We start from the raw sequence: 21,557 nt of genomic DNA on the forward strand, positions 1-21,557 counted from the left end.
TCCCAATTTAACAGGGCATGAAACTAGTCTGCTCAGTGAGGGCGCATGCTGTAACGGGTGTTTGAGTTGAGCACATCACCAGTATCAGCAGAAAGGGAATTTATTCATTGGCTTAATTCTTTTACCCATGAGAAGGAAAAAAAACCAAAAATCAAATAAAAAAAACCCCTCTTGCTGGATAGAAGCTCATTGTCTAAATGAAGGTTAGCTCGTTTGTCTTTTTTACGTTTCAGGTTTTCCCCATCAGAACACATATAAGGAAATGCTATGATTATGCTCTTAGGTCTTCCGGAGGCCCATAAGATCTTCCCACCAGCATCAAAAGCGTGAGGTTGCCTACCTTTTGGGTCGTGTTTTACAGATTTGACAAATAATTGCGAGAAACAAACTTTCATCACAGAGTTAAAATATTTAATGACAAAATTAGAGTTAACTGTAATCACGAATCATAGAGCAGGGGTTACTTGTCTCTGAAAGAAACAAAAATTATACTTGACACCCTAGAGAAACTTCTGAAGAGTTAATAACTGTACAACAGACAGCAGCGGTGTTACGATTCTAAAAATGAAAAGCAAAACCTATTTTCATATCTCTTATCGAGGGCATTCTGTAAATATTTTTACATAAATGCACAACCTTGGTTAGCCACAAAAATAGTAGTATTAAGACAGATTTCACTGTAATTTTAAGTCTAACACAATCTTTTTCAGAGCTTAAAAAAAAGTTAACTACTGATGTTGTTACATTTTACAAATACATTCTTTAATATGAAACATTAACCTGAATAACTGTATACGTCCTGTACGCAGATTATCTAATACTAGTGAGGACTCCTACGGCTACGTTCCAGGAAGCAGTGGTAATACTGGGAAGCTTCTTCTTTTCTCTCTGTGTTGTCAGCACAACTGAAGAAGTCCTTCACAGAGAGAGAGTATCCCAAAAACTCATGATGAAGTGCAGACGTGAAACAAATTAAGCTGTCTTCTAGCAGCTTCACCCGACGAATTGGTCCCAAAGAATATGACATTTTAGCGATTTGCTCTAGATCAGACTGTATTAATATTCTGTGTCACAGCACCTTCTACAAAAGGATAGCAAAGAACTTCACGTGTCATCATGGGGCAGCTCTGCAAGAGGTTAGGAGGTGAAGGAAAGATGGGGGCTTGCCGTCCTGGCCTTGCTGGGGTGGAGGCCTAGGTAGGCCGTTGACCCAGGGAGGTCAAGGGCATGGCTGCGCCCCGGAAGCAAATCAACAGAGGGAGCTAATAGAGGTGTTTCTTCTAGTCCGAGCTATTTCCAGTAAGACTGAAGTCTAAAAGGATAAACAGAGAGTGAAGCAAGAGGGCAAGACACGGCATACTCACATTTATGAAGCTAACTATCGCAATTCTACGGGAGGAAACAGCTGAAGTTCCCGGTGTGCTTATGCCCCCCTCCTCCTCCCCTTCTTTAGAGGCAGCTCGCAAACCCCCTAGTTAGGTAGTTGGCAAAAAACTTTATTTTTGAGTTTGGCCAGTTGTTGGGAGGTTTTAGATTTACCCTTTCAATTATTTATACCAACTATCTATCTCTGGAGCTAGAATCCAATTTTGGAAGATGAATATATCTATCTGTGTGTGTGTATTTTCTGAACTGAGGTCTGCAAACAAAACCCATTTCGAGTGATGTTTTGGGTCTTAGAAATTATAAATGCTTCTGTTGGTACTCATCAGAGAGCTAGCAAGTTCCTTGCTTCTTTGACCTTTTTGGACACTGAAAGTACAAAATATTAGACTAAACTTATATAGTTTACCATATTAGAGTTTTCTTGAACTGGACTATCTTCCTAAGAGGATTCAGAAATTTGTCTCCAGCAAACCCCATCTTCTTTTTGACATGCACTGTCTAAGATAATTTAATTTTTTCCCCCCTATAGCCCAACTTTGTCTCCCAGGGAATGTTTTATCAGGAGAAATTAAGCTATTTAAATCAGCATAAATAATCCCAAAGTCATCTTGTGCTGCTGTATAAGAGGCTACAATGCGTGGACTCAGTCGGCTCAATGGGTAGGAGGATTAGAAAGGGGTTCTCAAGAGTCAGGCAGCTTAGAAATCAATGCTCTGCAGCGGGAGGCTGGGACTGTGTCTGGGATGTGCAGCTTGCCTCCTTGTTTCACGAAGAAAAAGCACAGCTTTTATGTTTAGCGTTTAACCCTCAGAGAAAGAAAACTCCCAAACTCCGAACCCGGCACTCTCTGGAGTAATGCAAAATCAGGAGGTGTGGGAACCAACTTTATTCAATCTGACTGCAGTGTAAAGGGTTCATGGCCATGTTTCAGGTCAGACCGGGCAAGTTGCAATGGCCATGAAATACAATCTGTCAAGATACCCATACTTTAAATTACATTAAATAAATAGCAAATAACAACATCAGAACCTCCAAAAAAAAAATCAGATACTGAAACACTGAAGGCCATTTCCCAAGGATATGGTGAGGGTGTTTCTAAAATAGGCATGACTTTGCAAAAAGAAAAGAGATTTTAAAGCAGTATCTTTTCACATTATCATTTACACAGACTTTTATCTGGACAATTCAGTTCTTGATAAAAATCCAAGCTCTTTTCAATATCGGCTGCTGTCATTCGGGGCAATGACAAAGAGACATCCATGAATGCACAGAGGTTTTTAAATAGGCTTTTCCTTACGTCTTTCATCTCAAGTTTTTATCCTTTCTATGATAACTGCAAATAATCAGCATGGAAACAAGTCCTGGAAGTATTTAAACTGTAGCTCAGAAAGTAGGTTTCTATCTGTCATTCTGACTTTTTTGTTTTTGCTTTTGTTTTTTTTTTTTGAATGCTGGTGATGGCTCATGCAAAAGTTTACTACATAAAAAGCAAAATCTAAGACTGATATTTCCCCTGATAAATCCAATTGTTTGCCATAATACAGACTTACGTTTCAGGATATAGAATCTTAACCTTCAAATGAAGAGTGGCTTGGAGACTTGAGAGAAGCAATGACAAAGTGGCAGTCACTGCTTGACTCTGATTTCCAACCAGGAACAAGAACATCTGATGTCGCCATATGAAAAGTCTTCTGGCTTAATACCACATTTTTTTTTTAAAGTAATATCTACACCCAAAGTGGGGCTTGAACTCACAACCCCAAGATCAAGAGTTGAGTGCTCTACCGACTGAGCCAGCCAGGCGCCCCTCTGGTTTAATATCAAGAAAAAAAGACAACAACATGTTGCCAGTTTAGACCCAGCTCAGCATAGCATTTGGTCCAAATATCATATTAAAACTATTGAAAAAAAAAGCTGAAAAGAAGGAGAAGACACATATGGAGACATACATACAGTGGAAAAAATAAAAAGCTGATGCCACTGCAGCAATTTCTTAGCATGATCCTTAGTGAAATATATAAACACAACATCTTTTCTTTCATATTAACATCTGAAAAGGAAAAGCAAAAAACCCCTAAATGTCCATATACTGGGGGGGAGAAAAAAAAAGCAAGCAGAGGTCTGGAATTCTTGTAAAAACCGCTGAGCAAACTTCCATTTCTCTCGAGAGGGTCATTGCTGCGATAGGCAGTTTCTCAACATTTGTGCTTCATGGCAAGCTAAGGAGAAAGAGGGATGGCAAAGTTAGGCACTGTGAACATCGGGGAGAACGCACCGTGCTGCTCCCGTCCCCAGATCCATGACAAGAGGGAGCACTAGGTCTTATTTGCTGTGGCTGTTTGCTGTATTATTATAAATTAACATTTTCTCAAAGAGCCCAGTGAGCACTGCCTTTGTTACTCTTCCTTAACAGTAGTTCCCTTGGTGTTACGTGTCCTGCCAGGGGAGCATGCTATGTGGCTTTCCCGCACTCCACTGAAGGAGCCAGTGGAACAGCCAGGGTGCAGGCGGAGTGAGGGATGGACCTAGGACCAAGCAGGAGTCGAACTGAGGTCTCTGGGCTCCAGGGTTACTAGTAACCCAGGAAAACCAACACTCCTCAAATACAAGTATTTACTGATACGGAGTATTACAAATCAACTGTAGAAAACCAATCGGCATTAATCCACTCAATATCCAGCCTGGACCTTCAACCAAGTTCAAAAGGACTTGATGATGAAGCGCTGTTACCGACGAGGGCTGAACAAGAGACCGAATCCAGACCTTTATTTACCACTCCTCCCGCTGGTATTTGAGAAATGTGGCTTGCTGAAATGTCAGACCTTTATAAATGGGAACGCTAATACCACTGTATCATTCAGTAGCTTCCCAAGCCCAGCTAGAGCCCACAATGATATATTGAAGGCAACACAGGCAGGTATGGAACATAAAGTTAAATCTGACTTTGCTTTTCTTACATCCTTTCCAAGAAGCCCATACGCTGACCCCAAAAGCAGAGCTGAGCCTGAACTGTAATTCCTCACGTGTCCGGAGTCTGGCATTAGGGATTAATCCCTGGGGTCGGGACTAGGAGTAGGGGACTGGGTTCTGCTATTCAGAACGGCTTGGAGCAAACAGCAGGTGATTCTCTGCAGGCAACAGCTCTGTAGAAAGCCCCATCATCTGTTTCATGGCCGGGTTCTTGGTCCTTGAAGAATGAGCCAGGAAGTCCCCTGATTCCACACAGTGGTGCTGTCCATCATTCTGGACGGTGTCAGTGATCCATCACTCCAGTGTAACCCAGGGCAATCGGAGTCTCACTGTCCCTTTCCATCGCCTTCCCTTTCTTTGATGTTTTCAAGAACAAAGACATAACCCTGGGGCTGCCACCTCAGGCCACCCACGAAGAGTAGCAAACATTTCCTTTGCAGCCGGTGCACTGGGCCAGGTCAGCATGTGATGGAGAGGGGACCTGTGGACCTAGCCCTCGGGCTGCTAAATTCACCTCAGCTGAAAGAGCACCCCATTCCTCTCTGCCTGGTGAAACCAGACTCAGCGAAGACGGCCACAAACCCTCTGCGGTGCGGACGCTGCGACCGTCAACCATGGGATGGTGTGTGCGAGCGTACCTGGGCTGCTGAAGCACTGAAAGGTGGAGGTGGCCAGTAACTCCTGACCTCGGAGAGTTCATGGTCCAGGAGACATGGTGGGTGGAGCCCAGGGCTCTTCTGATCTGTTCCAGGGCCCCGCCACCTGCAGCCCCTCTGCTGTATGGACTCCACTTCTTGCTCCGGCTCTAGTTTTAATACATTATTTAGCGACGTGGACCATTCAAATCAACACAGAGCTGTTAAGTGTTGTGCATAATGAATACCAAACATAAATATTTGATCAGTGCTGCTGTCCTGCTATTCACGGAGCTGTTAACCTTCAGCTAATTGGCTCGTGCCAACTCACCCACGTCATTCATCTTCAGCGACAACTGTAGCACTGCTCACACCGGGCCCCAGTTACGGCTACCGCGGGTCTGGGATGGCACTTAGTGGAGCCCCCACCAAGTGGGGCCATGGCCAACTCAGCATCGCAGAAATACGACAGGATTGGATCTTTTACTATTTGAAGTGGCTTCGCAGAAAGTGGCATCATTTCCATGCGACCTAGTTTTTCTGTTGTTGTTGTCGTTTGTTTTTTTAAAAGTCTCTGGGAGTTAGAAGTTTTGGAATATGGAAGGCAGGGTGCTGTTGCTTCTCTGTTGCAAATTTGCTGCATGACCTTGAGCCCTAAAGTCACAACTGCTCCATACCTCAGTCCCCTCATGTTTATAAGTGCCATCTCTGACTCAGATGCTTACAGGTCAGCTTAAGTGTCAGAGTTCCCACAGAAGAGGAGATTAAAATTTCCTTCTGGTGTATTTTATTTTCTTACTAAGTCATGGAAAGCTTTCTCTTTCAAAGCTGTGTAAACGACTCCCTCTAAATAATAATAAATCGTTACTCCTATTGCGGGGGGGGGAGTTTTAAGAGACTTGGACTCTTGAGGTCCCTTCTGGTTCAGGGACCCAAAGGAAGCAGGTGACTGTCGTGGGGACAGAGGCAGCCACTCCCTGCCAGTGAGAGAAATGCCACTTACCACCCCCTCCCCCATAAATGTGAGCTTGTACAAAACAGGGCAGATCGGCGCTCCTTTCTGTGAGAAGTGTCATCTGAGGGTGCCGAGGTGTGTTGCTGTCGCCTGCTGACTCGCTGCCTGGGGCGGGTGTCAGAGAACGGGGGACAAGGCGACGTTGTGCTTTTTGGGGCAGGGGAAAGGGAGCAGGCCTGCTCTGTGGCGCGTCGTACTTTCCTAAGGGCTGAGACTGTGCCAAGCCCACAGCTCAGGAAGGAACCGCGCTTCCTCAAGGCGGGCCAAACAGAGCTGGGGGGTGGGGGGTGCAGGAGCGTTTTTTATCGGCTCTCCTGGAGATAAGCACCCATATACCTTGACGGCAGGGCTGTGGGAAAGGGATCCACTCACTAATGTACCTGGGTTATTGCAGGAGTTCTGGGAAAAGTTAGAAAGATCCTTCTGATTGCAGCGTAGAAAAGTGTGCCATAGTCTCCGGCTGGGGTGACGTGCCCTTAGGCAACCAGGGAGCACGGGGGAGTCATCACCTGGTCTTGCTATGGTCTGTTTAGGGTGCTGGCATGTACCCTGTGTCTCAACTTGTAAACACAGCCCACTCTTTATGAATCAACACAGCTGCTTGTCTGGGAGGCGGAAGGTTTGGGTTCCACCTCTGAACGCTGTCCTCTGGTGGGGGCTTGGCCAGTGAAATGACATCTTCACGGTCAGGCCATGCCAGTGGGTTTAAATCAGGAGTCCTAGTCTCTGGGAAAGTAGCCACACCTTATCCAAAGAGGTCAATCTCCTCGTTAGGAAGGCTGCCAATGCTGGTGATTCATAAGCACACATCCCAATTTTAGAAAAGCACGTCTGGCCAGCAATACCTAGCTCATACTCTCCCACATGCGCTAATAGACACCAGCAACCCCTTCACCTCCCTCTAGAACACCCACAGGCAGGGAAACCCAAACAAGGGCAGACTGTCCCCTCCCTCCTTCATCTCTCCTGAAAACAGGCACTGATCCTCCCAGTGGTCAAGGCCAGAGGCCCCTTTGCCTTTGGTGGCCTAATCAGTTTCTGCTCTGACTGGCCCTGTGTCAAGGGTTGTTCTGTGTTTAGAAAGTATCAGCATTTAGCAGGAGCCCTGCACACCCCACTTCGGGGGGCACAAAATCTTCATCTCCAATCCCTCCCTATCCCTTTGTTGGGGTCCTCAATCATATTTCTCCATCCCCCTACAGTGCTCCTTATGGGACGGAATAGGGCAGGTTCAACAGAACTATTTTCATGGAAATTATAATCACCAGTATTAATTCAGATTTGTATTAATTCAGATTTGAAATTATTATCACCAGTATTAATTCAGATAATGTCAGGTATTGTGATAATAGATTTATAGGTTTGAATTCATTCAGTTCTCTCAACGCCCTAGGAGACAGGCACTGTTATTAATTAGCCTTATTTTACTGATGAGGGAATTTGGGGCTTAGAGAAATTAGGCACTTGCCCAAGGTCACTGGGATGGTAAATCAAACACATCATGTTAACCACACCATACTGCCTTCCCAAGCACCCAGCAAACTTGGCTACAACATCAGGGAAACAGGGCGACCAGGGCCAAGAATCACGGCCATCTGGTCAGGTTATCCAACCCAGTATTTGTGCAACCGCCTCTGAGGGGGACGCCACATGGACGACCTCCAGGTATTGTCCGCTCGGCCTGAGGAAGAGCGACTTCACAGACTTCCCTGGGAACCTGGCTCATGACTTCATCAGTCACCTACGTCTGGCTTGAGCAGAATCTTATCAGTGCATGGCTGAATGCTCTATTCTGTGCGGCAAGGTCTATCACCCCTCCCAGACTCAAAGACAATTAAAAAATGACTCCCTTTAGCTTTCTCTTCCCCAAATCAACACTTTGAATGTTTCTCCAGACTTCCAATACCGCCCCTCCCCTAATCACAATAGTTGCTGGGGTTAAAAATGAAGCCAGGGCACGAATTCTAACATTTCCATCTCATCATTATTTCTGTCTCACAAAGGCTGGAGGAGGGGCCTTAAATCTGAACCTTACGGAAATCTTAAATCTGAGCTCCTTCTTTCCATGGTAAGCAGCAAGCGAGGGTCTGGCCTCCAACAGGGCCGCTGGCATTTTCAGCCAGATCTGGCCAAGTCTCCTCCAGGGGAGCCCACATGGGCCCCTGAGGTAAGGGTGCAGTAAGACCCCCTCACAACAGAGAGCTGATGACACAGGAGACAGGTCTGTGCAAAGGGGCTGCAGGACAGGAAGGCAGGAAGCATCCTCTGGGGTTCGGATCCACAATCGGTCCTGGGCGTGAGCCCCTGGGAGAGGCCAGCTAGCCTCAGCTGGGGAGAATTTTCTCGTTACTTTTCAGGTTGTCCATTCTCATTTCTTCAGCAGAGCTGGGGTTTTCTGTTGAAGCAAGTTAAGTTTTTCCCCAAAGGTCACCCTAAGCCTATCTGAAAGGCCGGATCGTGAGTCGGGAGATGCCAACAGTTATCAGCAGAGATTGTTTCTGGAAACCTAAATTCCAATCCCTAGCCAGACAACTGCCCTTTGACCTGAAGCACAAGGTCAGTCATAAATCCTCTTTATCACCTGACCAACAGGGCTGCTCTTTCCTTTGGTTTGTGACTGCCTCAGAGAGCTGGCTGCCAATAAAAACTCCCCTTTCCCCTTCTGAAAGGCACATTCTTTGGGAGTGCGTGAATGGGCACGTGTGTGCCTGTGGTCACGTGGGAAATGCCATGACCTGGATCCAGAGCAGTTGGGAACCCTGTGGGCAGCTCTGCACGAGTCAGGGCAGCCTTAGCGATCCACGGCCCCTTGCGGAGGGGCAACCAGCCCTGAGGTGCCCTGTGTGGGGGAGGACCGGAGCTTGCCTTTCACACAGTGAAGAGATAAGAACACAGGATGCTGGGCTCATGACCGTGACCGGAAAAGGACGGTAAGGAAAAGTAAGCACGGGCAGCCCCAAGTCCTTTTTCAAGCACTGGCCACAGGGGGAGGGATATTCTTGGATCTGACCTCCTCCCCCTCCCCCTCCGTCCTCTTCCCTGAAACTTGAGCCCTAAAATCCTAAGCAGGAATTAAGGATGGTCCGCATTTCCCAAAGATCCAGGTCCAAGATCAGAGACAGACAGAAAGACGTTAGCAAGGAGAGAAATGAGGAGACAGGTACGAGAAGAAATCTTTTACGATTCTGGAACTTACTAAGCAGCAGCTTGTATAAAGGGGGGGAAAGGGCTTGATTTTGTATCTCCCACCATGGGAAACACACAGAAGTAAGTTTCCTGGAGCCACAGCTCACTGAGCACCGAGGGGAGACCTCTGTCCTCTGCAGGACCCACCTTGTGTGCAGTCTCCGCGAACTGCTGGGCGCTGTTTTTCATGTCTTCCGTCTTCTCCTCCGCTCGGCCTAACCGCTCCCCGCGCTCATTCAAGGCCTGGCTTGCTTTCTGCACGGCGCTGGTCACGCTATCGGCCGCCGAATGGAGGATGCTGTTTCCTGAAGAAGCACAGCGAGAGCATCAGAGGCCACCCCGGCTGACCTCCAGCCAGAGAGCCCTGCAAGGGCTGCACACCTGCAAGAGCCAGGCAGGGCCCTACAACATTTCTGCTGATCTCGTCTGACCGCGTATGTGTAGGAAGAGGACCCACAGCCTGCAGGACTCGGGCAAATGCCGAGGGCATCTCTTGCACCCTCTTCCCTGACCCAGCCCTCACCGCCATTCTCCTGCCATTCTGTTTGCTGAGGGTCCAAGGGACAGGGCCATCTGGATTTAGGACTCGGCTTGCAAAAGTAAATGGAAATCATGACAAGTTTATAGTATCAGGCAAGTTCAGTAAGACAGATCTGGCTCTTAAGCGCATTTCCTCTTGACCTGGGGCTTAGGTGAAAACCCACCAGAAAAGGGGGCACAGAACTTTTCCAGAAAGAATGCTCTGTATTCCTTTCAACTCCTCCCCTCCATTTTACCCCGTCACCTCTAGATGCATGGCTTCTTGTAAGAAGCTATGAATTGGTCCCAAAGTTCAGAGGAGACGGGCCTACTCCCAACCTTGAATCCTGAGCCATGGCTTGGTTGCCTGGGTCTCCTTGCCTCTGATCTCCAGTTTATGAAATATGGGGCCTCCATACTGCACTTAGCCAGGAGGTAGAAAATGGTGACAGAAACCAGCCTTAGAAGAAACTGAGCACTTCCAGATTCATGAGAAAGTTGAAAACCATCACATTTCAAAGGATTATGTATCCCTGACACCCCTTTTGCCAGGACTGGAAAACAGCATTCAACAGTGAAGAAAAGGCAGATGCATAACCCACTAAGAACCAGCGACTTGTAAAATTACAACCCCAGAAAATTTATAGCTGTACTTTGTTAACATCGAGTGGGAGATATTTAATGGCATTTTATGTAATGGCTTTATGTCTTTGAATAAGTTTATTACATCATTTAACTTTGTACTTGTGATGGATACATCTAGCCACAGACAGCTTTTAATAGAAATGTAATTCCCCCCGGTCTCAGCATAAAGGCTTCCTAATTTCTCCTCTGTGGGAAAAGTCTGTGGTCTGTGGAACAGAATCTTGGGCAAAGAAAGTGCCTGGCGTCTATGAAGGATTTTGTAAATTGTTCCCCATTTTTTTTCTTTAGGAGTAGATTTTAAGGGCTTCCACTATGTGCTAAGGGGAGGAGAATGGGTATTACTCAGTTGTATCAAGTGTCCATGAGCCAAGATAAATCAACACAGATTAATAGGGACTAGAGGAGATGAGGCTGTGGAGTAAACTAGTTGAATACAAGGATTGGAATGGAAGGTCTAGGTCTTTAGAACGGAGGAGGAGGAGAAATCTTGGTGGCCCTCTGCCTCCACATCATATTCATGACTAGCCTAGGTTAGACCATTCCCTAACATATGAATAGCATTTGTAATCTTAAGCACCTTGACAAATATTATCTCAGTTGTCACGCAAATTCTCCCTAGAAGACTGGGACTAGTTGAAGTTAAGCAGCTTGCACAAGATCATATCCTCAAGGAAGTGGCATGGCCAGCACTGGAACCTGATTTTCCAGTGACTTTTCCTTATTCTGTACCTTCCTCTTTGAAGATACGGTGTAGGTTGTGGGAAACAAGACAAGAAGATAAAATTGTGAGCAGACTAGCAGAGACAGATTTTGACAGATTATTTCCCAAGGTAATGGATGTTTCTGTCCTCAAGGTATTTCTCTTGGTCAATGATGAGTTATTACCCATGCTGTACTGTAAGTCAAGTGGTCTCGAGAAGAAAGAGGCCAGTGGAATGGAATGGGAAGGTGGAAGGGACTGGAAGGCGCAGAGCACACTCAAATTTCCTCCCTTTCTTGCTTCCTTTCACATACCCACAGGTTAGCCACCAGAGGCTAGGGAAAATACGGGGTAGGGATCTGTGACTTCACAGCCAGGAATAGCTATATTAAACCAAAGGGATTTTAGAATTAGCTACCATAAAATTAGGAGGGTATATAACTAGGACTTGTTTTTTCCCGTTGAAATTGACTCTCATGATGTCCTCCAAGCTAGACACATCTGTGTCTCTGGAATAAGCTATATTGTTTTCTTGTCATGACTTCCTGAACCTTGTACAAGATATCAGGTAACACTGCATCAAGCTTTATATGATACTGTTTGACCAACAGGCATTATTACTAAAAGAGAACCAAATGCTGTCTTCAGTATTCAAGATGACACTGATGGCCACAATCAATAGAAAATCCACCTCCAGTTATTTTCAGACACGAGGATGGATTTGAACAAATCTCAGGGCCTTAGCTGGAATGACCTCTCTCTCCTGGTTTCAATTCTAACCGTATTTCAGGCTCAGTGAAGTCTCATCACCTTTATCAAGCTTCAGGTCAACTTTACACTCCATAAGAGCTGTCTATATCCTTCGCAGGCACTTACTCAAGGACAGTCATGGGCAATTTTTCTACTTCCTTTCTTCACCTGTAGATGCAATGACTTTCCAGCCGGGTGATAAATTGCCCAAGGGCACCATGTCATTATACTGGCCATTACCTAAATCTTGAATCTTTCCCCTCCTCACTTGGGTCTCCTGCTAGTTTACTTTCTTCTCTCTGAGATCTTGCTAAAGCTGCAGTTCCAGGCTTCTGTCCTTGGCCCTCTTCTCTCTCTCTCATTCCGCAGACTCTCCCTAGATAATTTTTACTGAACTCCTGGCTTCCGTGACCAAATTCCATCTTTCGCTAGGTTGTGCTGCTAAGCTCCGTACCCGTATGTTTTCTGACTTGAGAACTCCAGGCGAGAGACCCAAGGTCATCTGGAATTCATAATGGCTAAACCTGACCCCATTGTCTTTCCCTTCACACCCGCTTTTCCTTTAGGGTCCCCAGCTCAGTGAACAACCCCACTATCTGCCCAGCTCCTCAATTCAGAAATCGGGGGGTCCGGTCTATATCCTTCCTTACTTTTACCCCCTACAGCTAAAGCTTGCCTTCTACACAGCTCTCTGCTTTTCTGTTCTCTTCACCATCTTCACTGTTTCTGTGTTGACCTAGTTCCTCCTGCTTTCAGAGTTCTAGCAATAGCCTTTTGTCTAGCTGTCCCCATACCTTTTTTTTTGGTTCATCTTCTACAGTTTCATACTAAACTTTTAAAAAGGCGAATCTGTTACCATCTCCCCACTCAAGATAAAATTGAGACTTTTGCCTTGCCTTTCTCTCAGCTCATCTCTTACACCTTGCCAAATTACCTAAATTTGTACAAATGTGTCAGGTTTCTTTTGCTTCTATGCCTTCATACGGCTACTTCTGCCTGGAACCCTGCTTCGCATCTCAGTTTTCCAAAAGCGGCTCCTTCAATACACTTCAAACTCCCTCTTAGGGAACCTTGCCATGTCTAGCCCACCCTAGAGCCTGGCTGCTGCTAACACACACATTGTCGGTGTCTATTTCAAATGGTACACTTACGGGGCGCCTGGGTGGCTCAGTTGGTTAAGTGACGGACTCTTGGTTTTGGCTCAGGTTGTGATCTCAGGGTTGTGAGACTGGGCCCCATGTCAGGCTCTGCACTTTGCTCAGAGTCTGCTTGAGATTCTCTCTCCCTCTCCCTCTGCCCCTCCTGCTTGTGCTCTTTCTCTCTCTCAAATAAATAAATCTTTAACCCTCCCCCCAGATGTAAAAAGGAGAATGCATTTGCTATAGTAAAAGGCAAGGGGAGAGATTGATAAAGAATCTGTTGTCACTAGCCTTAAAATAAAAACTGTAAGGTATAAAAGTAACTGACATTAAATAGTTTAATAAATAAATCCAATGTGAAAATAACAGTTTCCCGAACACTTACTCTATTCTAGGCACTTACTACATCTGCTTCTTACAACTGCCATACGTGATGGGCATTACATGACCCTGCTTCTACCAATGGGAGCACAACATCAAGAGAGAGGCTTAGCAATGTGCCAAGGGTCACACAGTAAGTAAATAGCACAGCTAAGTTCTGAACCCAGGGAGCCCACCTCCAGAGCCAGTTCTCTTCCTCATTGTGTTAAATGTGCTCTCCATGGGAATTTTCTTGTATGAGATTAATGACAGTCTGCATTAACTGTGTGGAAGGAAGACTTCAGTGCAGTAGTTCTTCATGCATCCTTTAAAATCACAATACAAAACAAAATATCTTATTATAAGTTAAAAAAAAACTTACTGTAGAAAACTTAAAAATACACATTACTATAAAAAAAGCAATAAAATCCTGTAATATTCGATTGTTTAGAGATAACCACAATTTACATTTATGGTACATTTTGTTCTAGTAATTTTTCCGTAAATGCTTTTCTAAAACATGGCTGAGGCCGTACCATATATATGTAGTTCCACATCCTAATATAGACACTACCCCATGTCATAAAAAAGTCTTTAAAAATACTGTTTATAGTGGTTGCATAAACTACTGTAATTTTTTTTTTTTTTAGATTTTATTTATTTATTCGACAGAGATACAGACAGCCAGCGAGAGAGAGAACACAAGCAGGGGGAGTGGGAGAGGGAAGCAGGCTCATAGCGGAGGAGCCTGACGTGGGGCTCAATCCCAGAACGCCGGGATCACGCCCTGAGCCAAAGGCAGACGCTTAACCGCTGTGCCACCCAGGCGCCCCCATAAACTACTGTAATTTATCTCTTTCCCTTTTAGATATTGGGTGTGCTTCCAAAAGTTTTGCTTTTTGAAATGAGGTTGTAGTTATCTTAATGCATTTACACACACACATGATCTTTGCCCACATCTCTGACAATTCCTAGAAATGAAATTGCTGATTCAAAGAATATACACATTGTTGAGGCTCTTGATGCACGATGAAAATTGCTTCCCTGATTCACTCAACTGCCGACCATTCATTGGAGTGCACACTATGCATCAGGCACTGTTACACTGGTGCCAATGGCAGAATGGCTCTGAGGGAGTGATTTAACTTCTCTGACCTTCAGTTTCCTCATCTGTCAAATGAGGGTCATGCCATCCAGCTGGTGTGGCTGTTGCGGAAATGAAGACAAAGACGTACGCCCACTGTAGGTGCTCAGTGGGTATTGGTCCCTCCATCTCCCTCAGACCACATCTGCTCTCTAGGAACTTTGGAAAAATGACACAGTCCCACCCAATTCCATTGCATGTCTCCCTGTCTTCTCTCCTGTTGTGGGGCAGAGTGTCTTGAGGCTCACAGAAGGCACTTCTTAGCTATCTTTGTACACCTGTGGTGCGTGGCTCGGTGTTGCTCACAACACCTGTTAGCTGAGCATAGACTCACTAAATCAAGGCATGCTTTACTCAAAAGCTGGGGCCCATCATGTTGTGTTGAGTTAAATCTGGAAATAAAATGGTCTCCCAAGGCAGATAGAACAGTGATTCTCTCTAAATAGACAGGAAGCATATTAATACCCAAATTTATTCAAGCAGTCTGAGAAGAGGCTGTCAACCACAGCAAAGAAAGTCAAATGCCTTTTCAATTATAGTCTCTGGAGAGTAGAGACCAGTCTTACTTTATTGATGTTGCCTTTACATCAGTCCCACTCGACATGCACTTTTAAAAAATATATATATGCTGGCATCTCTTGTTTCTTTATGCTGGCATCTTTTACGTGAAGTGATCCAGCCGACTTTAAAAGCTATAGCTTGAGACAGAGCAGTAACACTGTTCAGTCACTGAAAACACAATGAAGAGAAATTTAAATGTACGGGAAAACAAGGGAAAAAGAATAAGGTATATTGAAAAGCAACAAGAGAAGAGAAAGGGGAGGAGGAAAGATTTCAAAAGCACACAAAACATGCTAACAGCTCAAATATCAACGTAATTTCTTTATATTGTCCTAGACTTCAGGCTGTATCTTGGTAATCACAATTCCTAATTCAATAGCTAGGAAGAGAGGCAACTTCAAGAATTTTCACCAGCTACCTCCTCTATCAAATAACTATATCTCCATATCTATCTATATCTTTAAATATGTATCTGTAAAGATGATATAGATAGATAGATAGATAGATAGATAGATAGATAGATAGATAGATATGTGCATCTGAAATGCAAAATACTCATCTTGCTTGGAAAAAGGAGGAAAATCATCTAAAAAATTAAGTGATCAATAAATATATGCCGATCTGTACTCAGTGCTGAGTCAACGTGCTCATCTCAAAGCACTGTTTTAAAACTAGATAGTTTTGGGGGTGCCTGGGTGGCTCCATCAGCTGAGTGTCCAACTCTTGGTTTCAGCTCAGGTCATGATCTTGGTCCTGGGATCAAGCCCCACATCAGGCTCTCTGCTCAGTGTTGGGTCTGCTTGTCTCTCTCTCTCTTCCCCTCCCCCCACTCTCTCTTTAAAATAAAAATAAGTAAAATCTTAAAAGAAAAAGAACAGTTTTAATAGTTTTGCTTGGACTACTTCTACTCTATAGTCAAGTTAACCACATAGGAAGAACTGTACAATAGAGCCCCATGTATCCAAACTAACTTAAAGGAAAACCAATTATAGAAAAAAAAATATAACGTGGATACAATAAACTCACAAAAATTGGCAGGGAGCTCTATTATATTCAATCTGTTAATAGGCCAGGAATACTGGTAACTCTCATAGTATCTGTCCAAAATGTTTAGTAATAATTTATTCACTGAGTAGCTGAAATAGTCCCTATTCTATTCTTGTCTATGGTATTACTATTTTGTAGCAAAGCTATTTTCATGGGTGGACATAAAGTACACTTAAGTCTGGTCCAGTATTAGTGACATTCAAATGAACTTTCCTGGTCACAATTCTATGGGATTCACCCAAGATTTTTTTTCCTTTCTTTTTTTTTTTTTTTTGCTTCCAATCTTCATTGCTTGGGGCCTTTACCACTAGAGGACATATTAGCAAAAGAAAAGTCACACGAAAACTAGATTGCCAGACTCCCGGGACCCTTCTCGGATCTAAAGCCAGTCTGAACCACTGACAGACTCTCCTTCCTGAGAGGAGGGCGCACCTCCACCCGCCCTGGCAGTACTGACGTTACATGGTAACCGTGATGCTTTCTAGGAGGTTCTGCTTAGGACTATGACTTGCACTACATGTTTTAGAAATGAATATAATTTAAATAATAACAGTGGTATCAACTTCTCCAAACAGAGTAATTAAATGCAAGGGCCTACCCGGTGAAACAAGTTGGTTTTTAATTCACAGACTCCATTAATTTTCTGTGAGCTTGGGTAAATTTCGAAGCTCCTTCTCTTTACATTGACTAATCAATACTAATCACTTGGGGCGCTGGGTGGCACAGCGGTTAAGCGTCTGCCTTCGGCTCAGGGCGTGATCCCGGCGTTGTGGGATCGAGCCCCACATCAGGCTCCTCCGCTATGAGCCTGCTTCTTCCTCTCCCACTCCCCCTGCCTGTGTTCCCTCTCTCGCTGGCTGTCTCTATCTCTGTCGAATAAATAAATAAAATCTTTAAAAAAAAAAAGAAAAAAAATACTAATCACACTGCTGCATCTCAACGTTGGACCACCTCTAGGATCTCCTAATGGAGATACTTCCGAAAGGTTAAATTTCATTTGTACTTTTGTGGTAACGACTAATCAGACAAATTCTGTTACAAATCTGGGCTACTTTATGTGAAACCTTTCTAAAAGGAAGAGTTGTTAACCCACGCTGGGCAAAGATGCGGTGCGCCTACCAGCCAGTCACTCACAGAAATAGCTACCACTCACTGAATGTCTGTTACCTGGGGGTGCTGTGGTGAACTGTCCAAGTCCTCAAAGGAATATTTTACAGTTGAGGAAATGAGTGCTCAGGGTGGTGGAGTAGCTTACCCAAGATCACCCAGATCTCAACCCCAAAACTTTTTTTAAAAAAAATATTTTTAAGAATTGTATATATTTAAAGCATACAACACGATGAGGATCTGTATCCGGGGACCAGTATCTCTCCGTTTCCCTCACCTCCCTGCCTGGGGAAGCGAGACGCAGAAAGAAAAACACTGCAGGAGCTCGTGTGATAATATAGGGAAGCTAAAAAAAAGTCAAATACATAGAAGCTGAGAGTTGATCCCAAAGCTCTTGATGACTATGTCAGCATTTCCCAAAGTGGTTCTGTGGTTTAAAAGAACGTGCATAGAAAACACCATTTTATGGTCAAAATGACTTTATGAAGTGCCGATCTAGCTGGTTCCTTTATTGCAGAACTTCGGAAAACCTTTAATATGCTAATGTAAATTGTGAATCAAGAGGGAGGGAGGGAGGGGAGCAGGAGAGATCTGCCAGCAGAATTTCTGAAACATACTTATTCACAGGGTCCTTCTGCACAGATTATTTTAGCAGGGTAGATTTCTGCAGAGCCTGCTTTCGGAAATGTTACAATAAACTATATTGACTCCTAAGTTAAAGGAGAAAAAATAAATCCAGGCTGTCCTCATCAATTTAGTAATAGATAGACAAGTCATGTAATTACATTAAAAAGGCGTGCTTTATAGAGACAGCAGAACAGATATAGCGTGCTGAATGGCAGTTCCAGAATTATCTTTTGTCTCAAGTTGGTGGCTAATTTCAGGGACCACGAAACTTGTTTGTTGCCTGCAGCTGGATGACAAAGAAAAATGGACTCAGTGCTCAGGAATACTTTCTAAACCCATAAACTCAAAAGCCTACCTGAAGGAGACCTTGGAGTTATCTATTACTGGCATTACTAAAGGAACAAGAATGGACCATTTTATCAGGTGAATCTCTTCTGGTTAAGGTCATTTAGTAGAACCCTGGCCTGTTCCCAAGTCACAGTCATCCCCCATAGCTAAGGACCCAGGAGAAAGCCCAATGCCCTCTCCCTGTCCTACGGATGGATGGCTAGGAGCTCACACTCACCTCCCAGTGCTTTATTCCAAGATTCCCAATGGCAAGGGGCAAATATTTATGGTTTTATTCATGTTCCTTTAAACACTTAAACTCAAGATATGTAGAGAAATTCACCAGTCCTTTAAATATTCATTTAGCGGTGGTCCTTACGGGCATTAAGGAGGGCACTTGTTGTGATGATCACCAGGTGTTGTACGTAAGTGATGAATCACTAAACTCTACTCCTGAAACTAATATTACACTATATGTTAACCAACTGGAATTTACATAAAAACTTGAAAAACAAAATAAACTTGGTCCTTACGAACATGTCCTCATAAGAGTTACAGGGCATTGAGGGAATGAATTTAAGAACAACTTCTTTTGGTTCTGTTTTGTTCAGGGAATATCAGACTCTCAGAAGAGTGGCTGAAATGTATCTTCAAAGAGGGAATCCTTGTTCTGAGGTTAAAAACCTAAAGTGGCTCTAAATTTGTGAAATGGATTTTGTCCATTTTGTCTTTGCTACCTCTGGCAATAAGCCAGCTAGGATCTATAGCTGTCTGCTTTTGCTACAGTTGGAAGCCAATTGTCCTTTACTCGAATAACTACAATTTCAAGTCCTGATAGACACAATCTGAAAACCCTCTACAGTGCTACTGGCTAAAATTAATTCTTTTCAACATGTGGCATCTGCTGCTTACTTCCTGGGTGACCTTGAACAAATAACTTACCCCACTGTGCTTGCTTCAGTCTGTTTCCTTACCTATCATGGCAGTTGGTCTAGTATCTAGGGTTGCAGTGAGGAATAAATGAGGTCATGTACAAATGGGGCACTTAGAATGGTGTCTGGCATGTCGTAGACAGTCAACTTGAGCCATTACTGAAGAGAGAAACTTCAAGTACCTGGCACTAAAGAGTCTCTAGCTTGCCTTTCTTCTGCTCCTCTCGTCCTCCATGAACATCCTTGAAGGAACAATCTGTCCTACCGCTGGCCTTGTACTTCCCAATCACCATGGACTTCCAGAGAAGTGGCTTCCAGCCAACTGTCCTACACTCACTTGTTCAATAGCCTATCAAGTCCATTGCCTATTTTAAGTTTTCTCCACTTGGCTACTGGACCACAAGGTGACTACTTCTTTTTAAAAGCTGCTCTTTCTCTGGGCTTCTATACCAGACTATTTCTTAACCCCCGCCCCCCACCCCACCACCGATTATTCCCTGTCAGTTGCGTTCCTTGCTTGGTTATGAGTATGAGGGAAGAAGATACTAGCTCTGTGGCCTCAGGTAAATTACTTATTCTCTGTGGGCCTGTGCTTTCTTATTGGCGCAGTGGTGATAGAAAGACAGCCTATTTTTCCTAGAATTTGTTGTGAAAATGAAATGAAATATATACTTAGCATAGTGTTAGTAATGCAGTCATAGCTCAATACACACTGTTATTAGTAATATCTGATTCATTCAGCACATTTATTGTCGAATAAACATGGGCCAGACACTGTCTATACTTGTCTGCTTCTCAAATTCTACCTTAAATTAGCCCTTTCTTTGCCTTCCCACCTTCCATCTGACCTTCTCCTCCTGAATTCACTGTTAGTTACTGGCCCTTCTGTCCACCCAGTATCCTATGCTCAATCACCTTTAAGTCCAACGTTCTGTCACATCCCACATGCAGGCGTCCATGCAGCCCAGGGCGTTTACCTCAGCCAGGGCTCTTTGCTCAGCCCCCCACTCTATTTCCAGTCCCCACCAGGCCTTACTGGACCATGCGGCAGCCTGGGTGGTTTTGCGGCCACTGGTCTGTCAGTTCTCCAATACATCATCCTCTTTGCTTATTACTAACCTGATCATGCCCCTTCCTTGTTGCGATCCTTTGTGGACTCACCCATAATACGACACAACCAACTCAAGAGGGGCCTTCCTGATCTCGTGCCAAGCTATTCACTTCGCACCTGCCACCCTAAGACTCCAATCTCTAGCCACTGCCTTGTTTCTTGACAAATTTTAGAAAATTTTTAAAGTTTTATCAGTTTCTTACTATAGGTAAAGTAGAGCATATCATGAATGAATTTGGGAAAAAAATCAATGGGAATAAAAAGCTTAATAAGGAACATCATGTCTAGTTCCGTCCGTAGGGTGTCCAAACATTAATGCATGCATATGTCAGAACTTAGGTTTTGGTGTCTAACACTGTTTTCTGCTAGAATAAAGCAAAGTTCTTTGGAAGATAGTGGATTTCATGCCTTGGGGCAAAGAAAACTCAGCGAGGCCTGAAGCAGTGCCAGATAACAAGGATACCTTCAAAGATGGAAGGGCTAGTGCTAAAAGGAAAAAGAAGTCAGTTTAAAGCAGGTCCTAAAAAAGTATCAAGCAAGCAAGCAAGCAAGTCCTACTGGACAAGTTGTGATATTTAGAACATCAACAGTAATAAAACTTTTAACACAGAGGATGATAATAATTATAATAATTTCATATAACTTTGTGGAAACCATAACTTGCTAATGTTCATAAAAAATGTATAAAAATGAAGTTGAAATACAAAAAAATGTTGACTCTAATTGGATACTTAATTTATGGTACTGATTTCAGTAACAGCCACAGGCCTTTGTACACCTTGATTACTCAACCTGTGAGGCCCTTTCCTTCCCTAACCAACTGATAATTCATACTCATCAGAGATCACTCCACCTTTCCCAAATTTTCTGCCTCTTTGTTTATTCATTGAAATGTTTTCTCGCCACTTACTCTTTGCAGCAGGCACAGCAGTAGGCAGGGAACGCAGTCACAGGTAAGACAGACACGTTCTTCTCCCCTGACCCCCCACCCGATCCCCACCCTATGCCAGGCAAAGAGCTTATCATCTAGAAACAAGAAGCAGATTATGAATAGGTTATGCGTAGGTTAAAGCAATATATACCTAGGTCTAAGGTATGTGTGTGTATACACATATCTGTGTTATGTGTATGCACACACAATTTAAAAATTGCCAGGCAGTTAGCAAAAAATGCACTATGCTAGTGAATTCAAGGGGAGGGGGACTGACTCAGCATCAGTGGGGAGATCAGTCTAAGGAGGTGATGTTTAAGCTGTGGTGTGAAAAGACAAGTTGGGGCAAAGGCTTGAAAGAGGAAAAACCTTTTGTGCCTGGGAACAGAGTGTGGCTATAGAAGGGGGAGGGTGGAGTGAGAAGAGACTAGAGGGAGAAGCAGGTGCCAGACTACGCAGCGGCTC

General features: G+C 44.1%; 1 protein-coding gene across 4 annotated transcripts in view; it reads right to left on the reverse strand.

Moving 5' to 3' along the window:
- Positions 1 to 399: 399 nt before the first annotated feature.
- STXBP6 (syntaxin binding protein 6) overlaps positions 400 to 21,557 on the reverse strand; it is a 259,189-nt gene continuing 238,031 nt past the window's right edge. For all 4 annotated transcript variants that reach the window (XM_034648693.1, XM_034648695.1, XM_034648696.1 and 1 more), the window contains 2 exons: positions 9,340 to 9,497; positions 400 to 3,605 (listed from right to left, as the gene is read on the reverse strand). In XM_034648693.1, coding sequence (XP_034504584.1) covers positions 3,582 to 3,605; positions 9,340 to 9,497 — 182 coding nt within the window. In that variant the 3' untranslated portion in view covers positions 400 to 3,581. The remainder of the gene's footprint in view (positions 3,606 to 9,339; positions 9,498 to 21,557) is intronic.

The sequence above is a fragment of the Ailuropoda melanoleuca genome, chromosome 20, assembly GCF_002007445.2.
Source record: "Ailuropoda melanoleuca isolate Jingjing chromosome 20, ASM200744v2, whole genome shotgun sequence".
NCBI lineage: Eukaryota > Metazoa > Chordata > Mammalia > Carnivora > Ursidae > Ailuropoda > Ailuropoda melanoleuca.